Below are 27,398 nucleotides of genomic sequence, written 5' to 3' on the forward strand. Positions count from 1 at the left end.
GTCATTATTTTTTGTCCTGATTTTGAAAAATTCTCTTGGTCAAATCTCCCCAGGTCTTGGTCAAGTCTCCCCGCAGTGGGGAGACTTGACCAAAAAAAAAACGTTCACAGAAAAACTTTTATAACTTTTGCAAAAATAAATTCAAAATTCTGCAAAAAATCATGAAAACGCACAATACCTTTGCACATCATATCTCATTGAGTTTTGAAGATTTGAAAACTTTTTTCGAAAGTTATGCAGGTTTAGCTGAAAACCTGGTCAAGTCTCCCCATGTTCCCCTATAGATCACCAAAAAAATGGCAAATACGATATTTTTTATATCTTGTAATATTTACTCAAAAAATAGTTTATTTTTAGTAAAAGTATATATAACTTTCTAACGAGCGAAGCTAGAGGTTCAATATATTAAGACAAATTGTTCTACTTCAAAATATCTGGAAGTATTTCTAAAGTGATCTTAATGAAAAATCAAAACTGCAAAATTTATACAAAGAAAACCATTTTTTAAGAAACACCCTAAATTTTTTTGGTAATTTTTTTGTAAAATGAAAAGTACACGACATAGAGTTTCAGTGTCTTCGACAATTTTTTTAAAATTTCCTTTTTTTTTTCATTTTTCTGGAAGACAGCGAAACTCTATCTCGAACCATTAAAAAGTTAACATGTCTGTTTAAAGTTTCTGAATTAAAAAAAAATTAGATCCTCCCTACCCACTATTTAAAATTATGGAAAAGTATTGTAAAGTGCAATATTTTATCATGAAAACAAAATCACATTTTTTATATTGTTCACCGTGAAAGTAATTTAAACATATTACAAAGAGTCAATTCATGAAAAACCAAATTTTTAATAATATATACGCGAACGGAGGTCTTAGTAGAATGTACGTAATGTTTCAAAGATTTTCTTCCATTTAATTCCACTATGTTTACATAGTGGAATTAAATGGAAGAAAATCTTTGAAACATTACAAATTTTTAATATAACTTGTTCAGTTTTCATTTTTTTCCAAGGTAGGATCAGATGTTTTTCAAAGTTTTTAAAGACGCACATATTCTTCTAATACATCAAAACTCTAGCTTTTATTGTTCAGAAGATATTAGCACTTAATATTTCAAAAATAGATTTTTTTAAATCAATTTTATGAAATTTTAAAAAATATCGTATTTACCATTTTTTTGCCCAATTATAACTCTAATCATGACCTTATTTATAGTTCAAAAAGAATTATCTTTTATTTGCCCCAAATGAGTGATACTGTTATTCCAAACAACCCCATTTTTGGCGAAAGAGTGCTCATAACTTTTCAACGGAAATAGCTAGATATATGGTGCCATGAAACAAATTGTTCGCCTTGAAACAATATTAAAGTTGTCTGAAGACTACTTCAGTTTTAAATGAATACAGCAAAAGTTATTGGAATAAAACTGTATTTCGAAGAAACACCCTAAACTCCCACTTTAAATTTGTTGTAAAATAAAAAGTATGACAGATAAAGCTTACATGTCTTCAGCAAACTTTTCCAAAATTTGTCGTTCTACAACTTCGTTGAAGGTCATTTGGCTCTAGCTAGAATGATTAAAAAGTTAATTTTTTAATTTTGGTAAAATTAGAACCACCCTAACTTTTGTCTTAACAAAAAGGGGACGCTCATAAACTACGAAAACTTCTCCTAAGACTTAATTAGGCTAAGTTGTTTAGATTTAGTAAAATCTCAAAATTCCTGCTATATTTGCATTCTGGATCACTGTGTAATGGAGGAAATGTATATCACATAATCAGTGCGATTTGCACATAGATACTACTTGAGATGCTACGTGTTGACGCTAAAACACGTGAAACCAGTAGCGGATCCACGTAGAGGGTCCGGGGGGCCCGGACCTCGCCGAAAATTTTCAACTTGTTAAGAAATTTTAAACTAGTTTCAATTTTAAAGTAGTTTCAAACTCAGAATCATTACAAACCGAATTTTTCACTGGTTTTTATTAAATGAGGTTATTGCGTATTACGTAATGTGTTCATTTCACAATCGAAGTTTCGGTCCCACTAGGAAATTACATTCTGGATCTGCTCCAGCTTGAAACAAAAATATACAATATTTAATTAGCTTAATCAGCATTAACTAAATGTTGTCGATGTTCGGAGTGATTGCATAGCCTTTCTGTATGAGAAAGGCAAAAATGTGCCAAAGTACAAAAAAGTCAATTTAAGTTTAAGTTTGTTTTTCGAGATTACATCAAATTTTGACTTTTCAGGCATTTTAATGACATTCGGCATAAAAAAACAAATTCGATTTTGAATTTTTTGAAAAGCATTTTGACATTGAAAATGTCTTACTGCACTATCTGGGCAGGGTGTCAATCTAACATCAAGCGATGTCACGTTTTTGCGTCACTATTTTGAACGCTAATAACTGTTATTTATGAACGGATTTCCGTTTGGTTATCACCAAACAATTCGGAATTAACTGAAATTATGTTTTATTGCTATAGTACTTTTGTATTTCAATAGCACACTATTGAAAAACAAGCACAAATGAATAGATCTCGGAAAACGTGAAAACTCCCATACATCAGTCAATCTATCCCCGGCAAAGCCGTTAATAGGGAGCACCTTAGTGACTCAAACGAACACAAAAATTTATAAAAATAAATGCGCCGTGTTCCTGTTTGAATCAGTAACATCGTGCCTATAGGGTCTCGTACGACAGATTTGAACACCCAGCACACTATGCTTCTATGAATAACGTCATTCTCGACTATTTACAGAATATCATTCCTCGAGCGAGTTTATTCTCCCGTCGAACGTCGGGCCGTAAAGAACAGCAATAGCAATTAGGCATGTTGACAGAGCGCTGCATTTGATCACTGCTACCGCTGGGGGTAGGGACAACGACAGTTCTAGGCATCCAGCGGCCAAGCGCTCGTGATGTCTCCTTTCCATGGCTCTGATTGGCTGAATTGATTTTGCCGATGTCGTCATCCTCGGATATATAACTTTCAGCATTGCTCGGACGAGCTCATTCTCTGGTCGAATGTCGAAGCGGAAATGATAGCAGTAGCCGACAGATATATTTAAATTATGCAGTGTGCTGTGTACTGCTTTGCACACCACAACTGGAGAGTTACGGCACTCAGTGTCACATACATACACAGATGCAGACTTTTTTCAATCTCGACGAATTGAGTCGAATGGAATAAGAGACTCGGTCCTGCGAGCTTCGGTTTAAAAATCGAAATTCCAACCGATTTCATAATCTTTGTATATGAGAAAGGCAAAACATACATATAAAATGCGTAAAAGAAACAAAACGAAAAATATCCTTAGAATCAGTTGGGTCAAATCACCATTTAGGTGGATAAATATGAAAGTATTTATCAGTCAAAGGTCCTAATTGTTAGTTTGAAACCTCAGCTTCATTTTGGTACCAGAAAAGTTCATTTGCATCAGTCCATGGCAGCGCTAGGCGATGATTTCCAAAACTCTACGTTTTTTCATCTGTTTACAATGTAGGGTTAATTCGGACCTCAATTTTTTAACAATATAATTAGTTTACCTATGAAATATGTATTGAAGAAACTTCTTAAGAACCAAACAAAATGAATTGCGTTGCAAAAACTTAATCTGGTTAGCCATGTATTTTCTTTGCTGTGGTGTAGCCGCAAGCCGCTGAACGGTGGTGGATGAAATTGGTGGTCCGAAAAGCTCCGTACGTTCATTTCGCACAAAAGTGATGAGCGTCTAGGAAAATATCTGTATTTTCACCCAAACAAAAACCTCAAGCTTTCCAAAACACTGACCTGTTATTGTTTTTAGTTTTTTTTTGTTGCTTTAATCACGGTTTGACCATTATAATGATTTTTGTTTTGAGGATGGAAAAAAAAGAAAACACGTCGTTTCTCCTTTCTAAAAAAAAACAAACAATTAGATTCAGCTGTTAAATTCCGTCAAAGTCAGAAAGTCTTACGATTTTTTGAGAAATAGAGGGGGTCCGAATTACACTCACGGTCTTAATAGTCCTGATAGTCCCCCCACTTTGGAACCGGAAAGAAATTGACGAATTTTTTATTAATTTTTCGGGACCTGATTGCTATTTACCCGGCCCCAACCCAGATATCACGTGTTCGAGCAAATTAGTTTCGGTGTAATAATAAATTACTTCGACCAGGTATATCAAATTGCTTGTTGCGAGCGTTTTACGGGGGACATCTACATACCTGCGAAGGAAATGGAGATTAATGGAGTGGTGTTCGAAACAGGCATGTAGTGCGAAGACCAGTTGAAGTACGCTTCAAGAACGCTTGGTAATATAACGATATATAGTTTTAGGAGATTTTAACTTACGCGGAACGCTACGGCCTTCAGGATGATAATAGATCTACATTAATCTAAGATATTTGTGACAACTTCAATATGACCATTTCAAACAGCAGAAATGACACCAAGTGCATTAGATTTATCGCTATGGTCGACATCGTTATATGTAGAGTGCAGGCAGTACCTGATGATTAGAACAGTTACCCGACCGAGATGCTCGAATATATCCATTTGAATCCATTCAAGATCTTTCTCGGGAGGAAGATCACGGGTTTTTGGGTGGGTTAATTCTAGATATCGCGATTCAAGCTTAGACCCAACCAGTACCCTGCACAAACACTAATTGACGGTCTTCCAATCCGTAGTGGGACGACTGTTCAGACGTTTACGCGGGAAAGTTATCTACGTGCAAAACGTTCCTGAACGAAGGAGCAGCCGATAGATTTAGAAAGTACGTGACTTTAGTAAAGACATTAAAGAGCATGAATGCCAGTTATTGGCGCCGATTAGTTGACGGGTTAACGAGAGAAATATCTATAAGCGATCATTGAGGCACGAGAGCGTAGAATATTCAAACCATTGGATATTCGCTTTCGTTGTTGGCTTTAAATTATACCACTACTTGTTCTTTAAGCACAATCATTTCAATCCTAATTCGCTGCACTATGAACCCCCTACCGCATTTAGGAAAACACAATTATTTACGACCACATAGATAGTTTGGGATATACTGTCTTGTCGGGAAAGTTTCTACATATTTTGGAACGATCTTTTGATAATCTTGAAATTAGAATGGTGGCTGTGGCTGGTGAGTTCATAACACCAAATTTTAAGTTTTTGGGGACAAACCCACGGTATGTGTTGTTTTCTTACTTTGCCGTTAGTTTATCGCAGAAATAACATTATCCATGATGGTTCATGTGTTACGATTTTTCGTATAAAATGTATAATTCAAAATAGGGTAGCGTGGCCTCAAATTTTTTATAGTACTGTGAAACCCAAAAAGGCATAAAAACGTTGTTCTGAAATAATACCAAAATGCCCTACGCTAACAACAATATCTTCTGTGATCTACTGAATGGCTGATTGTACGTACATTTTACTGTCCACCTCCGGAATCAAACCATCAATCAATTAGCAAAATCTTCAATCAGCGTGTGAAACCGCAGCTAAAATGCATTAAACATCCGTTTATCTTTATAGCTTCATTAGTGCGAACTAAGCGACCATAAAAATGTTTGAAAGACTGATCGTAAACAACGCCAGAAACGTCTATACTTCCTACGAAAACGCTACTGGAGGCAAACGGAATCCATGAAAAATCCAATAATAAAAACCATATGCTCAATTTATCAGTCCACCTCCCATCGAGCGTAGCGGGCAGACGATCACCAATTTTCCCAACCAACACCCCGCTACCACTCCGGTTTGCTACTAAAAGCAGTCACTCATACAAATTAACGATTTCCGATTCATAGACCAGAAGTGTATTTTTCGCTCGCTCCAGCTGAACCGTACGCCGTATCCTACGCCATACACGGAATTACTCCGCCTCCCGTCTCTGGTAGTTCCTTAAGGGGAACATTTCACGCGACTCCAACAGTTTTGAACAAGTATCCAGACTGTCTAGACCGATAGATCGTGCTCCCACCAAGTCCATTTCTTTCATTCATAGGGGTTCTCGGCGACCGAGCTGACCAAACTGTTGGCCGATTCTAAAACATTTTTTTTCTTTCTTTCGCCCCCCCATATGGGGAGCGTCAACCAAGTCAATAAATAAATTCGGGGGCAGTATTTTTCGTCCAACGAACACCAACATGACTGGCTGCAGCCGACATGGAGCGGAACGAAATTGGCCGCCAGTGCGTGGAGATTTATTTACCATTCGCACTAATTTCATCTGTTTGCTAGCTTTAACTGCCTGTTGATATGTTTGTTTAACAATTCTGTGGCATTCTTTTCGATCTTGTACTCCCCCTCCTACGTTTCTCCCGTTATCGTCAGTCATAATTTTATGGAATGTGTGAAAAATGTTCTAATAGAATTTTCATTCAGTCGATTTCTGTAATAACGATTAGCGATCGAGGGCGTTGAAAGTCGGTTTTAGATGCGTTTGGTAGCAAAGCGTGGCGTGTTGGTGGTGTTTGTTTTGATTTCGACTGGGATGAAGTTGTTACTGGTCGCGATGATGGATGGTTGTTTTGATCGGAGGTTGTCCGGCCGTTTTATGCGGTTATAATTGGAGGTTTTCGTGGCAAACTTTTATAGCTAATATAGTTGTTTGACTGATTTAATAATGTAGGTTAGCTAAAATTTTGCGATATTGCGGAATGGAAAAGAGTGACAGGCAAATGCCGAATTTTTTACAGAGATGATACTTAGTAGGCCCAGATCGCAACAAATTTCAATTGGTTACAATAGTTACTTAAGCATTGATATTCCCTGTAGGTACAATATTGTCCAGTAGATAAATCACACGCATAATCAAAATGACAGTCAGAAAGTAAGCCAGAAAGATGCCTAAATTGGTTTAAGAACAGTTCTTCGTCGATCCAAATTTTATATCTTTTCCCAAGGATCCAGAATGCTTATCTTGCATTTTTTATTAATTCATTTATTTCACATGTCTCGATGTGTGACATTGTAACTTACAACTCTTTAAATGAACCATAAAACTACATTGAACGCAATTTACCAGTGCGTGCGGCGCTTTTTTTCCGCGGAAGGGAAGCATTTCGAAGCATTTCCAGCACATCCAGCCTGAGGATGATTCAGTTCGATTTCTTTGTTCGCTTTCGTACATACTGGCAGCACTTCTGTAGCCCCTTGGGGTTAAAGCCCAAATAAACAAACAAACAAACAAACAGCACTTCTGCTACCTTGGAGAATTTTGCTTTTTTGTTTCGTTTATTACGGTTTGCATATTACGGTCGTGAAATCTACTTCCTCGTTTCGTGTCTTATCATTGGTGGTGCTGCTTGTTACTACAAATGCGCTGAATTGAGTTATGAATAATTGAGTGTTCGCTGATGGTTTGAAGATGTTGAAGCAGTGTTTATTTTTGGTGTAATTGGGGACGTTTTCTTGGTTAATCCCGTGCAAAGCTCTTCGCAGTGTGTACATGTTTTACTCTATTGATACGTGGGGAACTGCTTGTTATCAGTACACAGCGTTGTTTGAGCTTAGGTAAACCAAGTCAGGAAGCTAGAAAAATGGCGCTACAGCGGTGTTCGCACCACTCGCACACCGTTTGCTTTGAATCTTGGAATACTTGGAAGACATGGAAGACTTGAAGCACTTGGAAGACTTGGAAGAATTGGAATACTTGGAAGACTTAGAAGACTTAGAAGATTTGGAATACTTGGAATACTTGAAATGATTAGAATACTTGGAATACTTGGACTACTTGGACTACTTGGACTACTTGGACTACTTGGACTACTTGGACTACTTGGACTACTTGGACTACTTGGACTACTTGGACTACTTGGACTACTTGGACTACTTGGACTACTTGGACTACTTGGACTACTTGGACTACTTGGACTACTTGGACTACTTGGACTACTTGGACTACTTGGACTACTTGGACTACTTGGACTACTTGGACTACTTGGACTACTTGGACTACTTGGACTACTTGGACTACTTGGACTACTTGGACTACTTGGACTACTTGGACTACTTGGACTACTTGGACTACTTGGACTACTTGGACTACTTGGACTACTTGGACTACTTGGACTACTTGGACTACTTGGACTACTTGGACTACTTGGACTACTTGGACTACTTGGACTACATGGACTACTTGGACTACTTGGACTACTTGGACTACTTGGACTACTTGGACTACTTGGACTACTTGGACTACTTGGACTACTTGGACTACTTGGACTACTTGGACTACTTGGACTACTTGGACTACTTGGACTACTTGGACTACTTGGACTACTTGGACTACTTGGACTACTTGGACTACTTATACTACTTGGACTACTTGGACTACTTGGACTACTTGGACTACTTGGACTACTTGGACTACTTGGACTACTTGGAATACTTGGACTACTTGGACTACTTGGACTACTTGGACTACTTGGACTACTTGGACTACTTGGACTACTTGGACTACTTGGACTACTTGGACAACTTGGACTACTTGGACTACTTGGACTACTTGGACTACTTGGACTACTTGGACTACTTGGACTACTTGGACTACTTGGACTACTTGGACTACTTGGACTACTTGGACTACTTGGACTACTTGGACTACTTGGACTACTTGGACTACTTGGACTACTTGGACTACTTGGACTACTTGGACTACTTGGACTACTTGGACTACTTGGACTACTTGGACTACTTGGACTACTTGGACTACTTGGACTACTTGGACTACTTGGACTACTTGGACTACTTGGACTACTTGGACTACTTGGACTACTTGGACTACTTGGACTACTTGGACTACTTGGACTACTTGGACTACTTGGACTACTTGGACTACATGGACTACTTGGACTACTTGGACTACTTGGACTACTTGGACTACTTGGACTACTTGGACTACTTGGACTACTTGGACTACTTGGACTACTTGGACTACTTGGACTACTTGGACTACTTGGACTACTTGGACTACTTGGACTACTTGGACTACTTGGACTACTTGGACTACTTGGACTACTTGGACTACTTGGACTACTTGGACTACTTATACTACTTGGACTACTTGGACTACTTGGACTACTTGGACTACTTGGACTACTTGGACTACTTGGACTACTTGGAATACTTGGACTACTTGGACTACTTGGACTACTTGGACTACTTGGACTACTTGGACTACTTGGACTACTTGGACTACTTGGACTACTTGGACTACTTGGACAACTTGGACTACTTGGACTACTTGGACTACTTGGACTACTTGGACTACTTGGACTACTTGGACTACTTGGACTACTTGGACTACTTGGACTACTTGGACTACTTGGACTACTTGGACTACTTGGACTACTTGGACTACTTGGACTACTTGGACTACTTGGACTACTTGGACTACTTGGACTACTTGGACTACTTGGACTACTTGGACTACTTGGACTACTTGGACTACTTGGACTACTTGGACTACTTGGACTACTTGGACTACTTGGACTACTTGGACTACTTGGACTACTTGGACTACTTGGACTACTTGGACTACTTGGACTACTTAGACTACTTGGACTACTTGGACTACTTGGACTACTTATACTACTTGGACTACTTGGACTACTTGGACTACTTGGACTACTTGGACTACTTGGACTACTTGGACTACTTGGACTACTTATACTACTTGGACTACTTGGACTACTTGGACTACTTGGACTACATGGACTACATGGACTACATGGACTACATGGACTACTTGGACTAGACTGGACTTGGAAGATGGGAAGACTGGAAGACGGGAAGACTGGAAGAAGGGAAGACTGGAAGACGGGAAGACTGGAAGACGGGAAGACTGGAAGACGGGAAGACTGGAAGACGGGAAGACTGGAAGACGGGAAGACTGGAAGACGGGAAGACTGGAAGACGGGAAGACTGGAAGACGGGAAGACTGGAAGACGGGAAGACTGGAAGACGGGAAGACTGGAAGACGGGAAGACTGGAAGACGGGAAGACTGGAAGACGGGAAGACGGGAAGACGGGAAGACTGGAAGACTGGAAGACGGGAAGACTGGAAGACGGGAAGACTGGAAGACGGGAAGACTGGAAGACGGGAAGACTGGAAGACGGGAAGACTGGAAGACGGGAAGACTGGAAGACGGGAAGACTGGAAGACGGGAAGACTGGAAGACGGGAAGACTGGAAGACGGGAAGACTGGAAGACGGGAAGACTGGAAGACTGGAAGACGGGAAGACTGGAAGACGGGAAGACTGGAAGACGGGAAGACTGGAAGACGGGAAGACTGGAAGACGGGAAGACTGGAAGACGGGAAGACTGGAAGACGGGAAGACTGGAAGACGGGAAGACTGGAAGACGGGAAGACTGGAAGACGGGAAGACTGGAAGACGGGAAGACGGGAAGACTGGAAGACGGGAAGACTGGAAGACGGGAAGACGGGAAGACTGGAAGACGGGAAGACTGGAAGACGGGAAGACTGGAAGACGGGAAGACTGGAAGACGGGAAGACTGGAAGACGGGAAGACTGGAAGACGGGAAGACTGGAAGACGGGAAGACTGGAAGACTGGAAGACGGGAAGACTGGAAGACGGGAAGACTGGAAGACTGGAAGACTGGAAGACTGGAAAACTGGAAGACTGGAAGACTGGAAGACTGGAAGACTGGAAGACTGGAAGACTGGAAGACTGGAAGACTGGAAGACTGGAAGATTGGAAGACTGGAAGACTGGAAAACTGGAAAACTGGAAAACTGGAAAACTGGAAGACTGGAAGACTGGGAGACTGGAAGACTGGAGCCAATAACTTTGAATTCAAAGCGTTGACAATTACATATTGATACATCAATCGATTGCAATACATACAGGCTAGGATTCCCTTCGGGCCCGAGGTAGACCACCCAATGTCCCAGTCCGGGATATGCTGGCAAATCGTGATTTCCCCTATATGTCCCTTATTTATACTTTCATAAAAACGATAAATATCCCAATTTAGCCCCTCTCTTTTTATTTCTCGTTTTTAGAAGTTTCCTCCTGCCCTGTGGAACCGATCAGCTCCAGACTGCCACTATGTAACCGCCGTCACCCTTACCACTACGGAAACTGAACCGAGAGCGACTCGAGGTCCGATGACTTTTGAAGGATTCCCTGCGGGTCCGAAGAATACCATCCGCCAATCCGACCTACTAGACTGTGGCGCTAATTGGTTTCGCTGATCTCCCGTTTGTCCGAAAGTTGCAAGTTTTGCTCTTCTCTCCCGGTCAACATCTACGCATTCTCTCCCCTGTCCTTGATACAACTGCTTCTACACCGATTTTGGAAATAATCCCCCCTCTGAATATCTTGACCAAGCATAAGTCTCCGATAAAAAATCAAATTTGTATTCCGTATTCCTAGTTTTAAGATATTTGTAATTTTACCTCTTTGTTAAAACTATTGTCCCCCATCTTGTAAATAGAATTGTATCCCTAGTTTTAAGATGTCAGTGAAATTTTTCATAAATATTTGTTCCCCCTTTTGTGTACCAAACTATATTGTTAGTTTTAAGATAACTGTAAACATTTCCTAAAAACTATTACTATTGAATTCCTTGTTTTAAAAGGAGCAATGCTGCCAGGAACCCAGTTAGTTCGCTGTGAGAAATAAAATTTTGATATATCTTCGTTAACTTTTAATATTATTAAAATCTTATAAAACCTATCAACTCAGTTTGTCTTCCATTGTCTTCCCCCTGCATTCAGTCTATTATAAACATTCCAGGCGAATTGCATTAAATTTCATATATTTTATTAAAATTTGAGCAAACTATTAAAAAGGACCTCTAGTTTAACAAATAATATGTACAGCTGATACATAAACATTTTAAATTCAAATGGTGGTAGCTAAATCAGATGTAAAGTTTAAACTGTTTAATTAGGCAAATCGAAATTTGAAAAGCTTTTCTGAAATTGTCCAGACTCACAAACTCTCTTCTGCTGTTACTGTCCAGTAGTTGTTTCAAGAAGCTGACCAGTTAGCTATCGAATATGCGGAAAAATACGCATTGTTGAGCTTGAGTGGGTTAACATATAATGGGAGTTTTTCATTTAATCATTTCTACAATACTTGCTTGTAGTAACATTTTAAGAAGTAATTTTTGTTTAGTAATGTTCGTAACGTTTTTTTTGTTGGTCTTTTTGAATACCTATTAACTTAGTTTTTTAAGTCCCAAATGTCAAATTTATTTTATCAAGTTTACAGTTTAGAATTCTCATGAACACTTGAGAACGCTGTTTCACAAACATAAATTATTTTGTGATCAATTTTGACTGCGATAAATTCTACCGTTAAATTGCGTGTTTTGTGTTCGCTACTGCGCTAACACCTTTGTTAGCCAATACTTAATTCCGCTCCAAACCCCAAGGATCGTAAAAAAGCCTACGCCAATAATAAAGTTGGCCCAACCGTACATCCCAAGGGCACCGAAGATTCCACCGGCACTGGCTAACTGGCTGCGTCGAGCGGTAATAAAAAATAATAAACTTCATCCAGACACGTTTAGGTCATAATTTATTTATACTATGTATCCATCGGATGTTTTTTTCCCACTGCCACGTAATGCTTGGTCCCGTCGCCGCCAATTACGCGCAGGGAAAAGTCGAACGGCACGTGTTAAGGTTGTAAACGACAGGCGACGATCGTTGCTTCCGATATCAGTGCGGAATGAAAATTTCATTTTGCCTTTTCTTGTAACCTTCTCGGAGCCGAGCAAAGAAAGATCGTGGCGTCCACCTGCCTTCGACCGCGACGGTGATCCCAAAAATGTAACGAATCGTTACGCGCTTATCCCATCCGACCGATCTCAAAAAAAAATCGGTATTTTTTCTTCGACTTGTTCTTTTGGCGTGAAAGTTTTGCTCTGTTTACCCATTAGTTTACGCCGAAATTCATCTTGTTGCGAGTAAATAACAGTCATTGTGTTACATGCGTTTGGCCGGGTTTGTTTGTGTGTGTGCGTGTTTGCGCCCCAGCCGTCATCACACAGCTGGGCGCTGGGAAAAATCTTACTGCTCCCGGTCGGTAGTGGGTAGATTTTCCATTAGGGACCGTTCATAAACCACGTAGATCTAAATTTGGGAATTTTTAACCCCCCCTCCCCCCTAGTAGACCTTAGTAGACTTTTACCAAACCCCCCCACCCCCCTCGCCAAAAGTCTACGTAGACTTTTAATTTTTTTTCATTCGCTGGAAATGTGAAATTAGCAAGAAGCACATTATAATGTTCAATTAAAAATAAGCGTTCAGATTTATTTCAAGCTTTTTAAATATCAAAGAATGGTTTTTTGTCTATGACTGATAAAATCAATTAATACCAATTCAAGGGGCTTTCCAACGTTTGTATAGCGGAATACTTCTTTGCAAGGTTAGTCAATCAAGTATATGTAAAAAGATATATTGCTATAACTAGTTCAAATTTTGGCCGAAGTGGGACCTACACCAACAATGCAGAATTGCTAAACACTTTTTGAGCCTTACTGGTGCATTCAAAATTGTTAAATTATAAGAAACAATTACAAAATAACACTTTTCGTGAACAAATTTCAATATTTCCAAGATAATAAGATAATCTAAATTGGCTTATTTGATTAAGAGAACGAAGCTATTTAAATCTTCCCAAAAATATTTATATTTCTTATGTAATTAATAGCCGTATCACCTACGAGTATTATCGAAAAGTATCAGTTTAACTCCGAATATTTTCGAAGATAAATAGAGTAGAACCGGTTTGCACGGAGTTGCGTAGGGTCAAGACGTAAAATTTAACGGGTGTTTAAAGATTTTGAAATCAGTGTAAATGATTGCAAGAGAAACTGATTAACTCGAGTAAACACTTTGTTGTAGAAGTTTAACTACACTACTGCTTTAACCAACGAAATCAATAAATAAAAACTAAAAAAAATAATCCACTTTTGTTAAAAATCGGGTGTTTTGTTGTTACAATGCTTAGCTTTGACCATTTTTTAACTTTTATGGTTCATGCATTTAATGGTCCATGCATGTCTGCTAACTAGTGGTGTCTCAGATGATTTCAGAGTCAAAATCTTCCGTCGTGAGGAATTTTGGGCGATCGTCTTTGGAACTGTCATTTTGTATTATTCCTAGATCAAAACTATATCAAAATATACGCAAGAAGCAATAACGTGTGAGGTTGTCCAAAAAAATCGTGGGTTCTGGGTTGAGTGATCACTTAACGAGTAGTTACCTGAATAGTGTACTAGCTTTGAAGTGTCATAAATACTGAATAGACCGATATTTTGAATACAACTCTCTTCAAATCCCATTTATAATTAGTGATACGAGACTAACAAAAAATAAAAGTCTACGTAGACTTTTTCAAAGACCCCCCTCCCCCCTCGTAGACAAACGTAGACTTTTGCTAGACCCCCCGTCCCCCCTATGAGTCTACGTGGTTTATGAACGGCCCCTTATGAGCTATTTGCACGCCGGCTGGTGGCCGCAGTCAGTGAGCTCACACCAAAGACCACTGACTATAGGTGTAGTAGCCAACGGCTGACAGCAGTGTAAACTAGAGAGGAGATTTTTCATTAGTCGAACCATGTTCGAAGCTGTTTGATGCCGTTCATACGGGCATTTTCTGCGAGCAACGTGATTGTGAAATTTAGCTCTCGAGACAATAAAACACCACGCGACTCCGTCGGACAGCCGCGGCAGATCACACTGGGTGGACTCGAAATAGATCCGAGCTGATTCCGGGGAATGATGAAAATAGTACAGAGCCATTGTGCGCGGTGTCTGGCGATCGTTTACCAAATATTCAACGAAAAAGGGGTTATTCTTCGCTGACGCGTTGGCATGGGAAAATTAATGGCGCAGATTTGTTTATTGTCAAGCGAACGTACAATTATTCACATCGCACCAGCACTCGCACGCAAGCGAGCCAAGTCCCGTATTACTATTATTCGCCTTCGTGAGGTTGGTGTGATTTTGCCTGCAGGGTATTTAGCACTTCATAAATTCAACCGTAGATCGCCTGTGGCGGGATAAATAGCGTGAACACAAATTCAGTGCTTGTTCGAGTCTATATTTTTTGTTGTTATCTCGTGCTGTTTTTTGTGCGCTGTGATACAGTAACGTGTTCCCTTTGTACGGCTACAATCCCATCTGTCAAATATATAGCTAAAAATCCGTTTTCGTTTGGAAAAAAACTGTGCTTGTGCGTGTTTAACACCTGTTCTGCAATCTGTCCTGTCAAATGCGATGCTTTCAAATTTAGACTGTGACATGTGAAAAATGACGGATTGTGCGATACTTTTGCGCATTTTCCGTGCGTCATCCACGAATAAACTTTGACCGACTGCAAAATGTCTGTTCGATGCGGAGATCGATGAAATATAGATGTGCAAGTTGCAATAATATTCTATATAATTGATAGAACATTTAAACCGCAAACGAGGCGTGGATTTAAGGTGAGATTCCTGCAACATGTTATACAGTGTGATGGATCACCTTTCAAACGATTTCCACTTTCAACTGTCCTATCTAGGTATACTGTACATTAGAAGCGTTTAATATGATCGTAATAGTACACACCAAAAAAATCTGAATTTTTTCGTTGACGTAATTGCAAACATGACATAATTCAACAAATCGTAATTTACCAAATGACGGAACATTACCGTGTTCCGTTTAATTTTACATGAAACATATACTTTACATGGGCAAAGACATAAAATTACACTTCCTACCATTCAGAATAAACGCTGTATGTGGAATAAAATTACATGATTTACGAAATTAAACGTCATGTAAAATTAAAATCAAACCTAACACTAAGTCATTTTTGATGCTCGTATATGTCATGGTCAGGAGACGTAAATTTACACTATTTTTTCTAGGTGTGTAGGTATGAGTTAGTATATACACACCTAGAAAAAATAGTATAAATTTACGTCTCCTGACCATGACATATACGAGCATCAAAAATGACTTAGTTTTAGGTTTGATTTTAATTTTACATGACGTTTAATTTCGTAAATCATGTAATTTTATTCCACATACAGCGTTTATTCTGAATGGTAGGAAGTGTAATTTTATGTCATTGCGCATGTAAAGTATATGTTTCATGTAAAATTAAACGGAACACGGTAATGTTCCGTCATTTGGTAAATTACGATTTGTTGAATTATGTCATGTTTGCAATTACGTCAACGATAAAATTCAGATTTTTTTGGTGTGTATCTATGCTATGCATAACCTACGTTTTCAATCCGATTCATTGCTTGGTCACTTGGACGAAATGTTGCGAAATATTAAGTTTTTTGGCCAAGTTCCGCTTCCAAATGTTCGGATTCTGCTTGAAATTGGCAATCAGCGCTCTCTCGTTTTTTTGCGCGTTGTTTCCCGTTTTTCGTCTAGCTTCTGGCTTGTTAATCACTGTTATCCATTCCTGGAACCTTTGGAGAATCTTTGAGATGGAAGAAAGATGTATATTCATCAGTTTCCCCATGGCGCGATACGTCATCCCACGATATGGCCGTTGGATGAATAAAATCATTTTGTGAACCATTTGTTAATTTTCGTCCATTTCGACTGGATTCACACTGGCAATGGCACAATAGGGCTGAACAATATAATCTAAAGAGAAACTCATATATTGTGTGGTTTACTTTGATGACGGATTGTTTTTTAGAAATATTGATATCTTTCACGAAATTACCCTATGGAAAAAGTTACGTAATTTTGAAAGTGTTGCAATGATTTCCTTTCACCATTCATGTTAACAAAGGTTAGCAGTTTGAAGCATTTAGAAAAATCATTATCAATATCAGCGCGTTTCGTTTATAAAACAACTTCAAACACATCCTGGAGTATAGAAGGTTTTTGCTGGTCTAGACTTCGTTCAGCCCACCTTGCTTCATCGTACCTTCTTCTTGGCCAAGGAACGCGTTGTTTTCAAACAACGTCATGCAAATATGATAGTCAGATTACCACCTGTTAATACTGTCAACTTACTGCTAACTGTTTATAACTTTATTCGAATGCTGGTAAGAGAAGCGCAAGGCAAACTAATATCTAGCTTTCATATATCCCATATATATCTAGGATCTATGGATATGATGATATGATGCTTTATTATTTTTATCCAAAGTTACTTTACATTAGGGTGCCCAGGATTTTTAAACATTTTTGAGAATCCTGCGTATCATGGAATCGCCTGCGCCCTACGCCACCGTGAGATTTGGTTCCAAATTTGAGTCAAACCGGTCAGCATTTATCGATTTCTTAAGCCACTTGAAGTTTGTGCAGGAAAACCATCGAAATACATGATGATTTCATATTTTCGTCACTAGGTCGCGTTGCAAGTACCGTTTCTCGTTCAAGGTCGGCGGAACAGGTTGAACTTACACAGCAAAAAAATATGAAAATTAACTTCAGCGTATTTCCTGATATCGCAGAAAAACTATTCGTGTAATTATGTTTGACGAATAAATTTCCGCTATATATCATGCACATAAAATGACCCCTGAAAATCATGCAAATCTGTATGTTCCTATGGAAATTTACATTATTCTGCTCGAGACCTGCGCGCTTTTCATTCAACTTTCAGGTAGAATATCTTATTTTTACACGATTTTATACGAAACGGTGTTGAGCAGAGAGAAAAACTAACTGCGTCATACACATACATGCACGAGCCGCAACTCAATGCGCTTGGATCGTCCACGCTCAAGCGGAGCTTATGTACGCCACTTTGCAGTCACGTTGCTATATGTCGCTTTAGCCTAGTCCATAAGGGGGTGTCTCTGGTGAGTCAAAGATTGTCGGTTCAAGTCTTGGTATTATTCAACGAATTTTTTTTTGATGTCGGTATCGTCACCAATACATACGTAAGTTATTTATAGTACGATTTGTGGCCAATGTAAACCTAATCACTCGCGTAATTTTACACTATTGGTCGCGTTCCCTTTATGTTCAGTATAGTTAGCATAATTTTACATGATTTTTTTTATCTGTGTACGTGTGGAGTAAAATTTTGTGCCCCAAAGGATGATGGAAAATAAAAAAGTCACTTCTTACTCATACAATTAAAGCGCATTTATTCTTTAAAGTACAATATTTTCAAAGCTTCATTAAAAAAAATTTCATCCAAATGGTTTTTTTTAAAGCGACTTCAAAATTTTTATAAGCGATTTTTTTCAGTGTAGGAGTCGATGAAGAATTTTTTCAATATTTCCATTTAAAAATTTTACTAATTTTGTGAAAATCACTGCTACAACATTTTTTGTAGGATTTGCCATTCTTAGACTATAGCCATTTGAAAAAAATTGGTAAAAAATTAAATTAAATGTTCTCTCGTATATTTCATTATTCTCTATAAAACTGTTGAGCAATTTTTAGTTGCAAAATAATGTTTTTTTTACATATTTTTGTCGCAAAACCGCACTGGAACTTCCTTTTAGGAACTAAACCGGGGTTCGTAAATTGAATTAGTTCGTAAAAAGAGTGTTCGTTATTTGGGATTTAGTTCGTAAAAAAAATTTGCTTCGCCTTCTTATTACAACTCGCTTCGTCAATGCAGTTCACAAAATTACATGATTATAACATAACATGGATTTTCAGAACAGGCTTCATGAGTAGATGATGAAAATAGATACTTGGGACCTAGATGACGACTTCCGGATGAGAAATATTCTCGATAACCCAATCAAAAGCTATATTTGCTTCCCGGGACATCACTCGGGACATGTGGCTTTAGGCGTTCACATATGTCGTGTGAACTGTTTGGATTTTTTTATGTCTAACTAGTGCTAATTTGGGTACTAGTTTAGATACATCGTCTAACTAGACATCCAGATGGTGCTAGTTACTGACGAGATGAATTCGAAACACAAAAAAAAACAAAACTTAATTAAAATTACGTCTTGTGCCCTTAACGCGCAAAACGGTTTAGTCCAATTTTCCCTTTTGAGAATTTATTGCAAATCAAAATGGGTAATGTTAGAACGGCTGACGAGTAGATGATGGAAATCGATGTTTGGCGCCAATTCGAAATCGAAGATAGTGACTTTCGGTTGAACAATATGTTCTATAACTCTATGGGTATTTTTAAAATGAGCTTGACAAGTAGATGATGAAATCGGATGTTTGAAACCTTTTTCAAATGGACTTCCGGTTGAATAATATCCTCGATAACCCTAACGGGCTTGACAAGTAGATGATGAAAATTGATGTTTTGTGCCATTTTGAAACCCAAGATAGCGACTTCCGGATGAGCAATACTCTCGATAACCCAGCGTAATGGGATTTTTGGAACGGAGTTGACGACCACGGTAGAAACCCGTTTTTATCATCCCGTCAGTGTATTTTAGGCTAACAAAATGAGGACATTGGTAACATCGGGCTATATTTTTTTCTTTTTATTACACCGAAACTTCTGAAATATTATTTTTTTGGTCCTTAGGCATAGACTCTTAACCTTTTCCGATTTCTAGTACTATACATTTCGAAAATTGTACCTCTAGTACGTGTCTTTAAGTTCACTCATGTGATTTTTTTAATTTACCAGTGAAATATGGTGCAGTTGATAGGAAATCGAAGCAATTCTTTGGTTTATCCATAAAAATCAGTTTTTTGTCATTTTTTAGAAAGATGGGTGAAGCGAATTGATCGAAACTTTTGCACACTACATCATTTCAATAACATTCTGTAATTCTTTCCTGCAAAAATATCTACAAGCGACTTGGTGATGAAGCTTTTTGTGGAACGTCTCTGGAAAAACACTGCCATTCAAAAATTACGTGACCTAACCCCTACGTTGAGTTTTTGTGATAATTTGTCGATTAAGAGGGCTTTTTACTAATAAAATGGCGAAATTTTTCTTGAAAAACAGCGATTATACGTGTGGGACCAGGTATTCTTGAAATGGATGTACAGTAGAGTTATCACCTTTCATCACCAGGGCTCAACATATTTACATCTATAACCATATCAGTAAAAAGATGAAGACAAGTTTCTTCCATAAAAGCGCTGCCGGTCAGTGGAAGATCAATTGTATACACACACATATTTCAAAAATTTTGTTTTCTATTTTTACATTTTTTGCATCCTTAAAATAAGGAAAAATAGGCTCAAGGTCTTGACCGAATTTGGCTTGCTTCATTTGCTAGAGCCCATCGAACATATTTCATTATGAGTATGAGGCAGACTAAATTGGGAACCATTTTGAAGTCCAAGAAGGCGACTTTTGGTTGAGCAACAGTCTCGGTAAGCTTGGTATTTTTGGGTCGGGCTGAACGAATCAATGGGGAAAATTGATGCGAGGAACCTTAAAAATATAGCTATTTTCGGAACGGGCTTGACAAGGAAATGACGGAAATCGATGAATGACGTCATTTTGAAGGCTAAGATCAGTTTCCGGTTGAGCAAAATTTTTCTATAACCATATCGTCACAGAGTTATAGAGAATTTAAACTGGAATTCGCCATCTTGGATTTCCAAATAACTTCAGATATCGATTTTCGTCATGTACTAGTTAACCCCGTGACGAAAATATCCCTATTGGGGGCCATCGATAAATTACGTAACGCTTCTATGGGGGAGGGAGTACGAAGTAATTGTAACATGTTGTGACATATGGGGGAGGGGTCGTAAGCTTGGACGTTACGTAACATGTTTTTACTGAAGAAATTTTTTTTGAAGGATTTGTTTCGAAATAGGGGAAGGGGGGATATTTGCATTACGTAATTTATTAATGGTGCGTTGCTGAGGTTTTTGGAGAATTTATCTAAATCGGAAGTCGCCATCTTTACAAAATAGTTAAAGATTAATTTTCGTATTGCACTCGCTTAACCCCATTCCGAAAATACCGATATTGTTGAGGTTGTACAGAATTTATCTTAACCAGAAGTCGCCATCATGGTTGCAAAATGGCGCAAGGCATCGATTCCCGTCATGCACTCATTAACCTCGTTCTAAAAATGCCCATATTGTTGCGGTTACAGAGAATTTATCTAAACCAGAAGTCGTCATCTTGGATTACAAAATAGCTCAAGATATCGATTCCCGTCATGCATTCGAGAAACTCATTCCTAAAATACTCTATGTTTATTAGTTATAGCTAGCTAAGAATATATAAAATTGTATACGTCTTCTTACTGTACGTACTCAAACTTTTTTTACGTACTTGGTTCGTAGAAAAAGAGTTCTTTATTTCGAATTTAGTTCATAAAAAAAATTACGTAAATCGAATATTACGTAAAAAAGAGTTTCAGTGTAGTATTTTTAACATAAGAATATAATATAGTATACCGTTAGAAAGGTCGATTTTTTTCCTTTACAGAAAAAAAAATGACAGCATAGCTAATTTGGTAGTGCCGAAAGTCCCGAAAAATAGTGTTTCAGCTATAAATCAAGAATTTGAGGGTCGCTTGAAAAGCCCTTTGTATTTTTTTTTATTTTTTAGTGCCGTGTAATGTGTACAGAAGTGTGGTATCTAATTTCTTAAAATGTACGATTACTATAAATAACGAAAAAATGTGTTTTTTGAAAGTAGTATATATTTACGATATATTTGGTCCATGCTATTCGACCGGCGAGTGAACCCATTAGCACCGTCCCATGCATGGTTATGAACATTTGCTACGTAGCAAAGAAATTGACTACTTAAAAATTATTTCGCGTATTTTTCCACGCCATGCAGACGTTGACAGTAAAACATCTCCATTGAGATCGATCTGGTCGAAATAACTTCTGCTGTTTATCCAACATGTAAAGGATATGATATTTCGTTTTTTTTTTGCTTTGCCATTTTATGATTCACGCTTGTGACAAATCCACCTACACTCAGGTTTTTTTGTGTAGTATTTTACGAGGTTGCTTTTACGGGGATTTTCCAATTTTCCAATCATCGCTTTTTAACGCGGATTTTCCAATTAAAGTCTTTTTGAATTCAAAAGACTTAGACTTAAACATAAATTCTAAGTTCTTTTAAATGCAAAGAACTTATGATAGATTTTTTTGCACGGGTTTCGCAATTAATATGGTTTTTGAGTTTTTTTGAATGTAAAAGACTGAGAAAGCTTTCGTAAAAATGGAAGAGATGGGTCTGAAAGATTCCTTCTGGCCCTCACCTCAATAATACGGTTATTTTCTGAATAGTCTTGGCAGGTGGGTGCCAGAAATTGATTTTTGACCCCATTTTGAAATCCAAGATGACGACGTTCGGTTTATCGAAATTCTCTTTAACTAAATCAATATGGGTAATTTTTTGGAATGATCTTACGAATATTGATTGAGTTATAAAGAATTTCGTTGAACTGGATTTCAAAACCGCGTCAAAAATCAATTTCTGGCACCTACCTGCTCGTCAAGATCATTCCGAAAATAACCATAAGACCTTTTTTCGAAACACCGCTGAATCATAATCATGGCTCCATAAACCATATGCCAAAGATGTACTTTTTCCGACACCTCTAGTTCACTCACAAGAGTTTTAAAGTTTCTATAGTAATATATAGAAAAATCGGAAATAAAAATTCAAAATTCAATAAAAAATGCCAATCTCTGTATACCTAAAATTTTAGGGCCACTTGGCATATTCTATAAAAATCACTTTCACTTATTGATTGAAAATCTATTCTGTAAAGGTCAACAGAACTTTTGAAGATCACCTATATTAAGCACATGCGAGAAAGAGAGGCAACACATACATTTATATGAAACTATCTTTTTACTACAAAATCGAATTAATTTGCAGTCTTCGGCAATGTTGATTCTTACAGCAAGTCCCGAATGATATTCCGAGAAGCAAACACAGAAGCTCTGGTTTGCTCACGAGAAGTGAGCAGGCACCATATTTCTATCTCGTTCCAATAAAAAGTTGATAACAGCACTTCTCTAGCGACTGAGTTCCGATCTAATATGAAATGATCAAATAAAGCGCTAGATGCCATGCAACAACTTTACCAAAGACACTATAACTCTAAAATGAAAGATACGGAAAGGAATGTATGATTTGTGAGTTACCCCCTTATGGACGCTATGTACCCCCGGGGTTACCCTCTCGAACTACGAAAATGCTCGTGAATTGAAAGGTAGTTCATGTAATGATCTTATTTTTTCGATACAACATGGGTCAATGAACTACACACAAAAAAATCTGAATTTTATCGTTCACGTAAATCCAAACTTGACACAATCTAGCAAACCGCAATTGACGAAATGACGATATATAACCGTGTTCTGTTTAATTTTACATGAAAGATGTGCTTTCCATTTTTTTTGCAACATTTTAAACAAACGCCATATGTGGAGTAAAATGAAGTGACTCGCAAAATTCAACGACATGCAAAATTAAAATCAAACGTAAAACTATGTCATTTCTGATGCTCATATATGTCACGGTCAGGAGACGTAAATTTACCCGATTTTTTATAGGTACTAATAAAATCGTGTACTTTAACAATGAAAACAATGGTCATTTGGAAATGCGGAATACCCCTTTTGGATGCCCGCCATTCATTTAATGAATGTTCAACTGGAGGTTTGGTATATAAAAATTGTATTCAATCAGTTTTAGGTTAGTTAAATGTTAAATGCTCCGTCACTTTTCCTTGGACGCTCCAAGTGATTAATTTTTTGATTTCAATATAACGTACTTACTAAAAATCGATAATATGATGGAAACTGATATATATATATATATATATATATATATATATATATATATATATATATATATATATATATATATATATATATATATATATATATATATATATATATATATATATATATATATATATATATATATATATATATATATATATATATATATATATATATATATATATATATATATATATATATATATATATATATATATATATATATATATATATATATATATATATATATATATATATATATATATATATATATATATATATATATATATATATATATATATATATATATATATATATATATATATATATATATATATATATATATATATATATATATATATGATGAATACCTGTCATTTATTTCAAACCCTCTAGCGGTGGATAGTAAAAGTAAATATAAATGTAAAATGAATACCATTTACGACACAATTTATTTTAATCGCTTGTCGCTTGCTTACCTTTTAGCGATCTTCGATATAAACTACAACATGTTTCTATTATTATTGCAAGTCTAGTGAGGGTTATATCGGAACTTACGATATGCATCAGCGTAGTTGTATCTAGTTTGATCTTTCATAAATAAATCCCGCATCATATTTCAGACTTTAAAATGCTCGTTCCACTCAGGTCCTCTTCGTACTTTTAGCAGTGTGGTATAGACTTCGATAAAACAGCGAAAGGAGCACAATCTCTCGGTCCCATTTGAAGCAACATTCTATGTGTCTATCTTACGTTTCATTAACACCCTGTCCAAGCAACATTCTACCAGGCAACCGGTTTAGCTTTCAGACGTGATGGGTTTTAATTCTTCGTTTGTTGATTAACAAACTGCTAACCAGTATATACATTAGACAGACCTTTTCAGCAGTTCTGAAATATTGAACAGCATATGCTGACATTTCAGCAGGTAAATAAATTCACCTTCTCAATCCTTTCCGCTGATAAAATGTCAAACATAGTTGTGACAAGATGTTATGACAGCCGACACGAATAGTTGTTATGTCAGACAGAAATATACTTAATAATAAATTAATCTGGGTGATTCTCGTAAGATAAATATTTTTTTCCAACTGCACAGCTAATAATGCATTATTTCTGTTTCTTTCCAGATCATCATGTCCGAAAAGGACAAAACCAAGCTGGTTTCAACGGAAAAACGAAAAGCCGACGAAAGTGAACCGGTTAAGGATCTCAAGAAGGTAATGTTCTGTCGACTATCTACACTATTTCAACTATTTTTTTTCATTGACTGTTTGGAGACAACACAATCAGAAACAATTACCGGAGTGATTCTAGAATATGACAAAATATTTCAATAAATTCTTACATTCCAACGACCTACACGTCAACGAATTGACCTAATAAATTATAGTAGCGGAATCAGTCGTACGATCCCGCCTTTTTCACCATTTTAACTCTTGCTAACTCCCACAATTTTCTCAATGAAAATCATGCTTCTTATTACTTTGATTTCCTTCCTTTGCCGATGTCAATTTACTCTGAATCCCAGTATCACTGACGATAGAGGGTCCCGTAAAATTACCCTGCTTCCGTGACGCATCCGATCCAAATTTAAACCTTCGCAACGACTGCAATCATTTCTTCCAGTCACGAAACCTACGCAAAACCCTCACCAACAGAAGCATGTGTCCTGAGGCATTCTAAAAGTGCGTGAGGAAAAGCTGCAAAATTAACAAACAATCTTACGGGTAGGATGGGAAGGCAACTGAAAAGCTACTAGGAAAATTTCCGCCGACTGTTTTATCAAGTGGGGTGTCAGGCCCTGCATACACACGCGAAACCGTTTGGCTTTGCGTGAAATTATTTGTTTGTTCTGTTGCTTCAGCGGACGCGCAAATGGTTACTGAGTAAATAGCTATATAGGAGGCTTATTGGTATCGTGATTGTTTTGCTTTCCTCATCGCGGCGGTAATTAGGAACATTTTTGCTGAACCTACATTTAATAATCGTTTACGTTAACGTTTGACAGTATTATTTATTGTTACGAATCGTACGGAGTGAGGCACTGGAATTACGAATCTCAATGTTTGCTTACATTTGAGCAAATTTACATGTATTTGTGACACATTGAGGAGCTTCCATTGGAAAATAAAATCACGTCAATGAAAGGAGAACACCGCAACGACGGGAACAATATTAACGAAAAAAAGTTTTGTAGGGAAAGTGCGTCGAAGATGGATCCCTCGAGTAAGATGTAAGTCCTAAGAGTTCTGGCACAAAGCAGAGATGGACGATTCGATCAAAAGAGTCAGATCTTTAAAAAGAGCAAGTGAGTCAAGATTCTTTTTAAAAAGTTGCTATTCTCTGAAATGGTATTTGTTCATTTCGTACTTAATGAGATACAAAGCAAAACGGCGTAATTTGGTTCGATAGGTTCCCAGACAGTACTTGACAGAGTTGACCACGAAATAATTCTGGAACGGTTGAAGGTTATAAGAGTATCTTTTGATCTGATTGGTTGGCTCGAATAGAGATCGCCAACTTGTAGTAAAAATTGGATGTGTTATCTCTGCCCCATTTACGAACAACTCGGATGTTTCTCAAGGAAGTAATTTGGGCCCACACTCATTCATACTATTTATCAATGATTTAACTATAAGTATTACCACCGTGGTTTCATATATTTTAAGCGGCGTTAAATTATACATTATCGTAAGGTGCATCAGTACAAGTAGGAGACCTTGGAGTCATTTTGGATTCTGCACTCATTTTCCGACCTGATTTCGACTTTATTATTAACAACAGTTGAAGTCCGAACCCAAAACATTCTGGAAGCATGTAAACGAGCAAAGAAAGGAATCCGGGCTGCCTTCAACGATGAGCTATGGATGACGTATGAGCTCTAGTTTACAGGAGATCTGCCAACTATTCTCTGAAAAATTCGCGAGTGTTTTCTCCAACGAGAAACTGACACCGACCCAGGCTTCACGCGCGGCTCTCAATCATACAAGTCTTTGAACTCTATCAATATCGACAATAATATGGGACAACTGGCGGTTGGCAAAATGAAGGCTTCAACCTCGGCAGGCCCAGATGGTATACCAACTATTATTCTAAAATAAATGCTCTGTCGGTCTAATTGAACCTCTTTGTCATCTGTTTCAATTGTCGCTAATAACCGGAGTATTTCCCGAACTCTGGAAATCCTCCTTCATGATTCCAGTTCATAAAAAAGGTGATAAAAGGTAGTTGACAAGTAACATCGTATTACAATGCTAACCGCAGTTTCTAAGCTGTTTGAAATGGCTGTGTTGGAACCCATCTCCAGCCACTGCAAACAGTATATCTCCGAGACTCAGCATGGATTTATACCGAAACGTTCAACATCTACGAATCTTCTGTCGTTCACAACATATGTGACAGATGCCATGGCGGACGGCCTTCAAACTGACGTTATCTACACGGACCTTTCAGCTGCTTTTGATAAGATTAATCACGCTATTGCAGTGGCAAAGTTGGATAGATTTGGCTTTGGTACTAATATTCTCCGTTGGATGCAATCGTATCTCAGTGATCGTCGTCTAGCAGTCAAGATAGGTGATTGTGTATCCGAAGAGTTCTTCGCTTCATCTGGTATTCCGCAAGGCAGCCATCTCGGTCCATTGATTTTTCTTCTGTATTTCAACGACGTCAACTTTTGTTTAGAAGGACCACGGTTGTCCTTCGCCGACGACCTCAAGTTATACCATAGAATCCGG

General features: G+C 37.7%; 1 protein-coding gene across 4 annotated transcripts in view; it reads left to right on the forward strand.

The window, feature by feature from the left end:
* Nucleotides 1-27,398, forward strand: part of LOC131678404 (pseudouridylate synthase RPUSD2-like) — a 711,893-nt gene that overhangs the window by 561,605 nt on the left and 122,890 nt on the right. For all 4 annotated transcript variants that reach the window (XM_058958552.1, XM_058958551.1, XM_058958549.1 and 1 more), the window contains one exon: nt 24,789-24,878. In XM_058958552.1, the coding sequence (XP_058814535.1) occupies nt 24,789-24,878 (90 nt within the window). The remainder of the gene's footprint in view (nt 1-24,788; nt 24,879-27,398) is intronic.

This window comes from Topomyia yanbarensis, chromosome 2, assembly GCF_030247195.1.
Source record: "Topomyia yanbarensis strain Yona2022 chromosome 2, ASM3024719v1, whole genome shotgun sequence".
NCBI classification, from domain to species: Eukaryota; Metazoa; Arthropoda; class Insecta; order Diptera; family Culicidae; genus Topomyia; species Topomyia yanbarensis.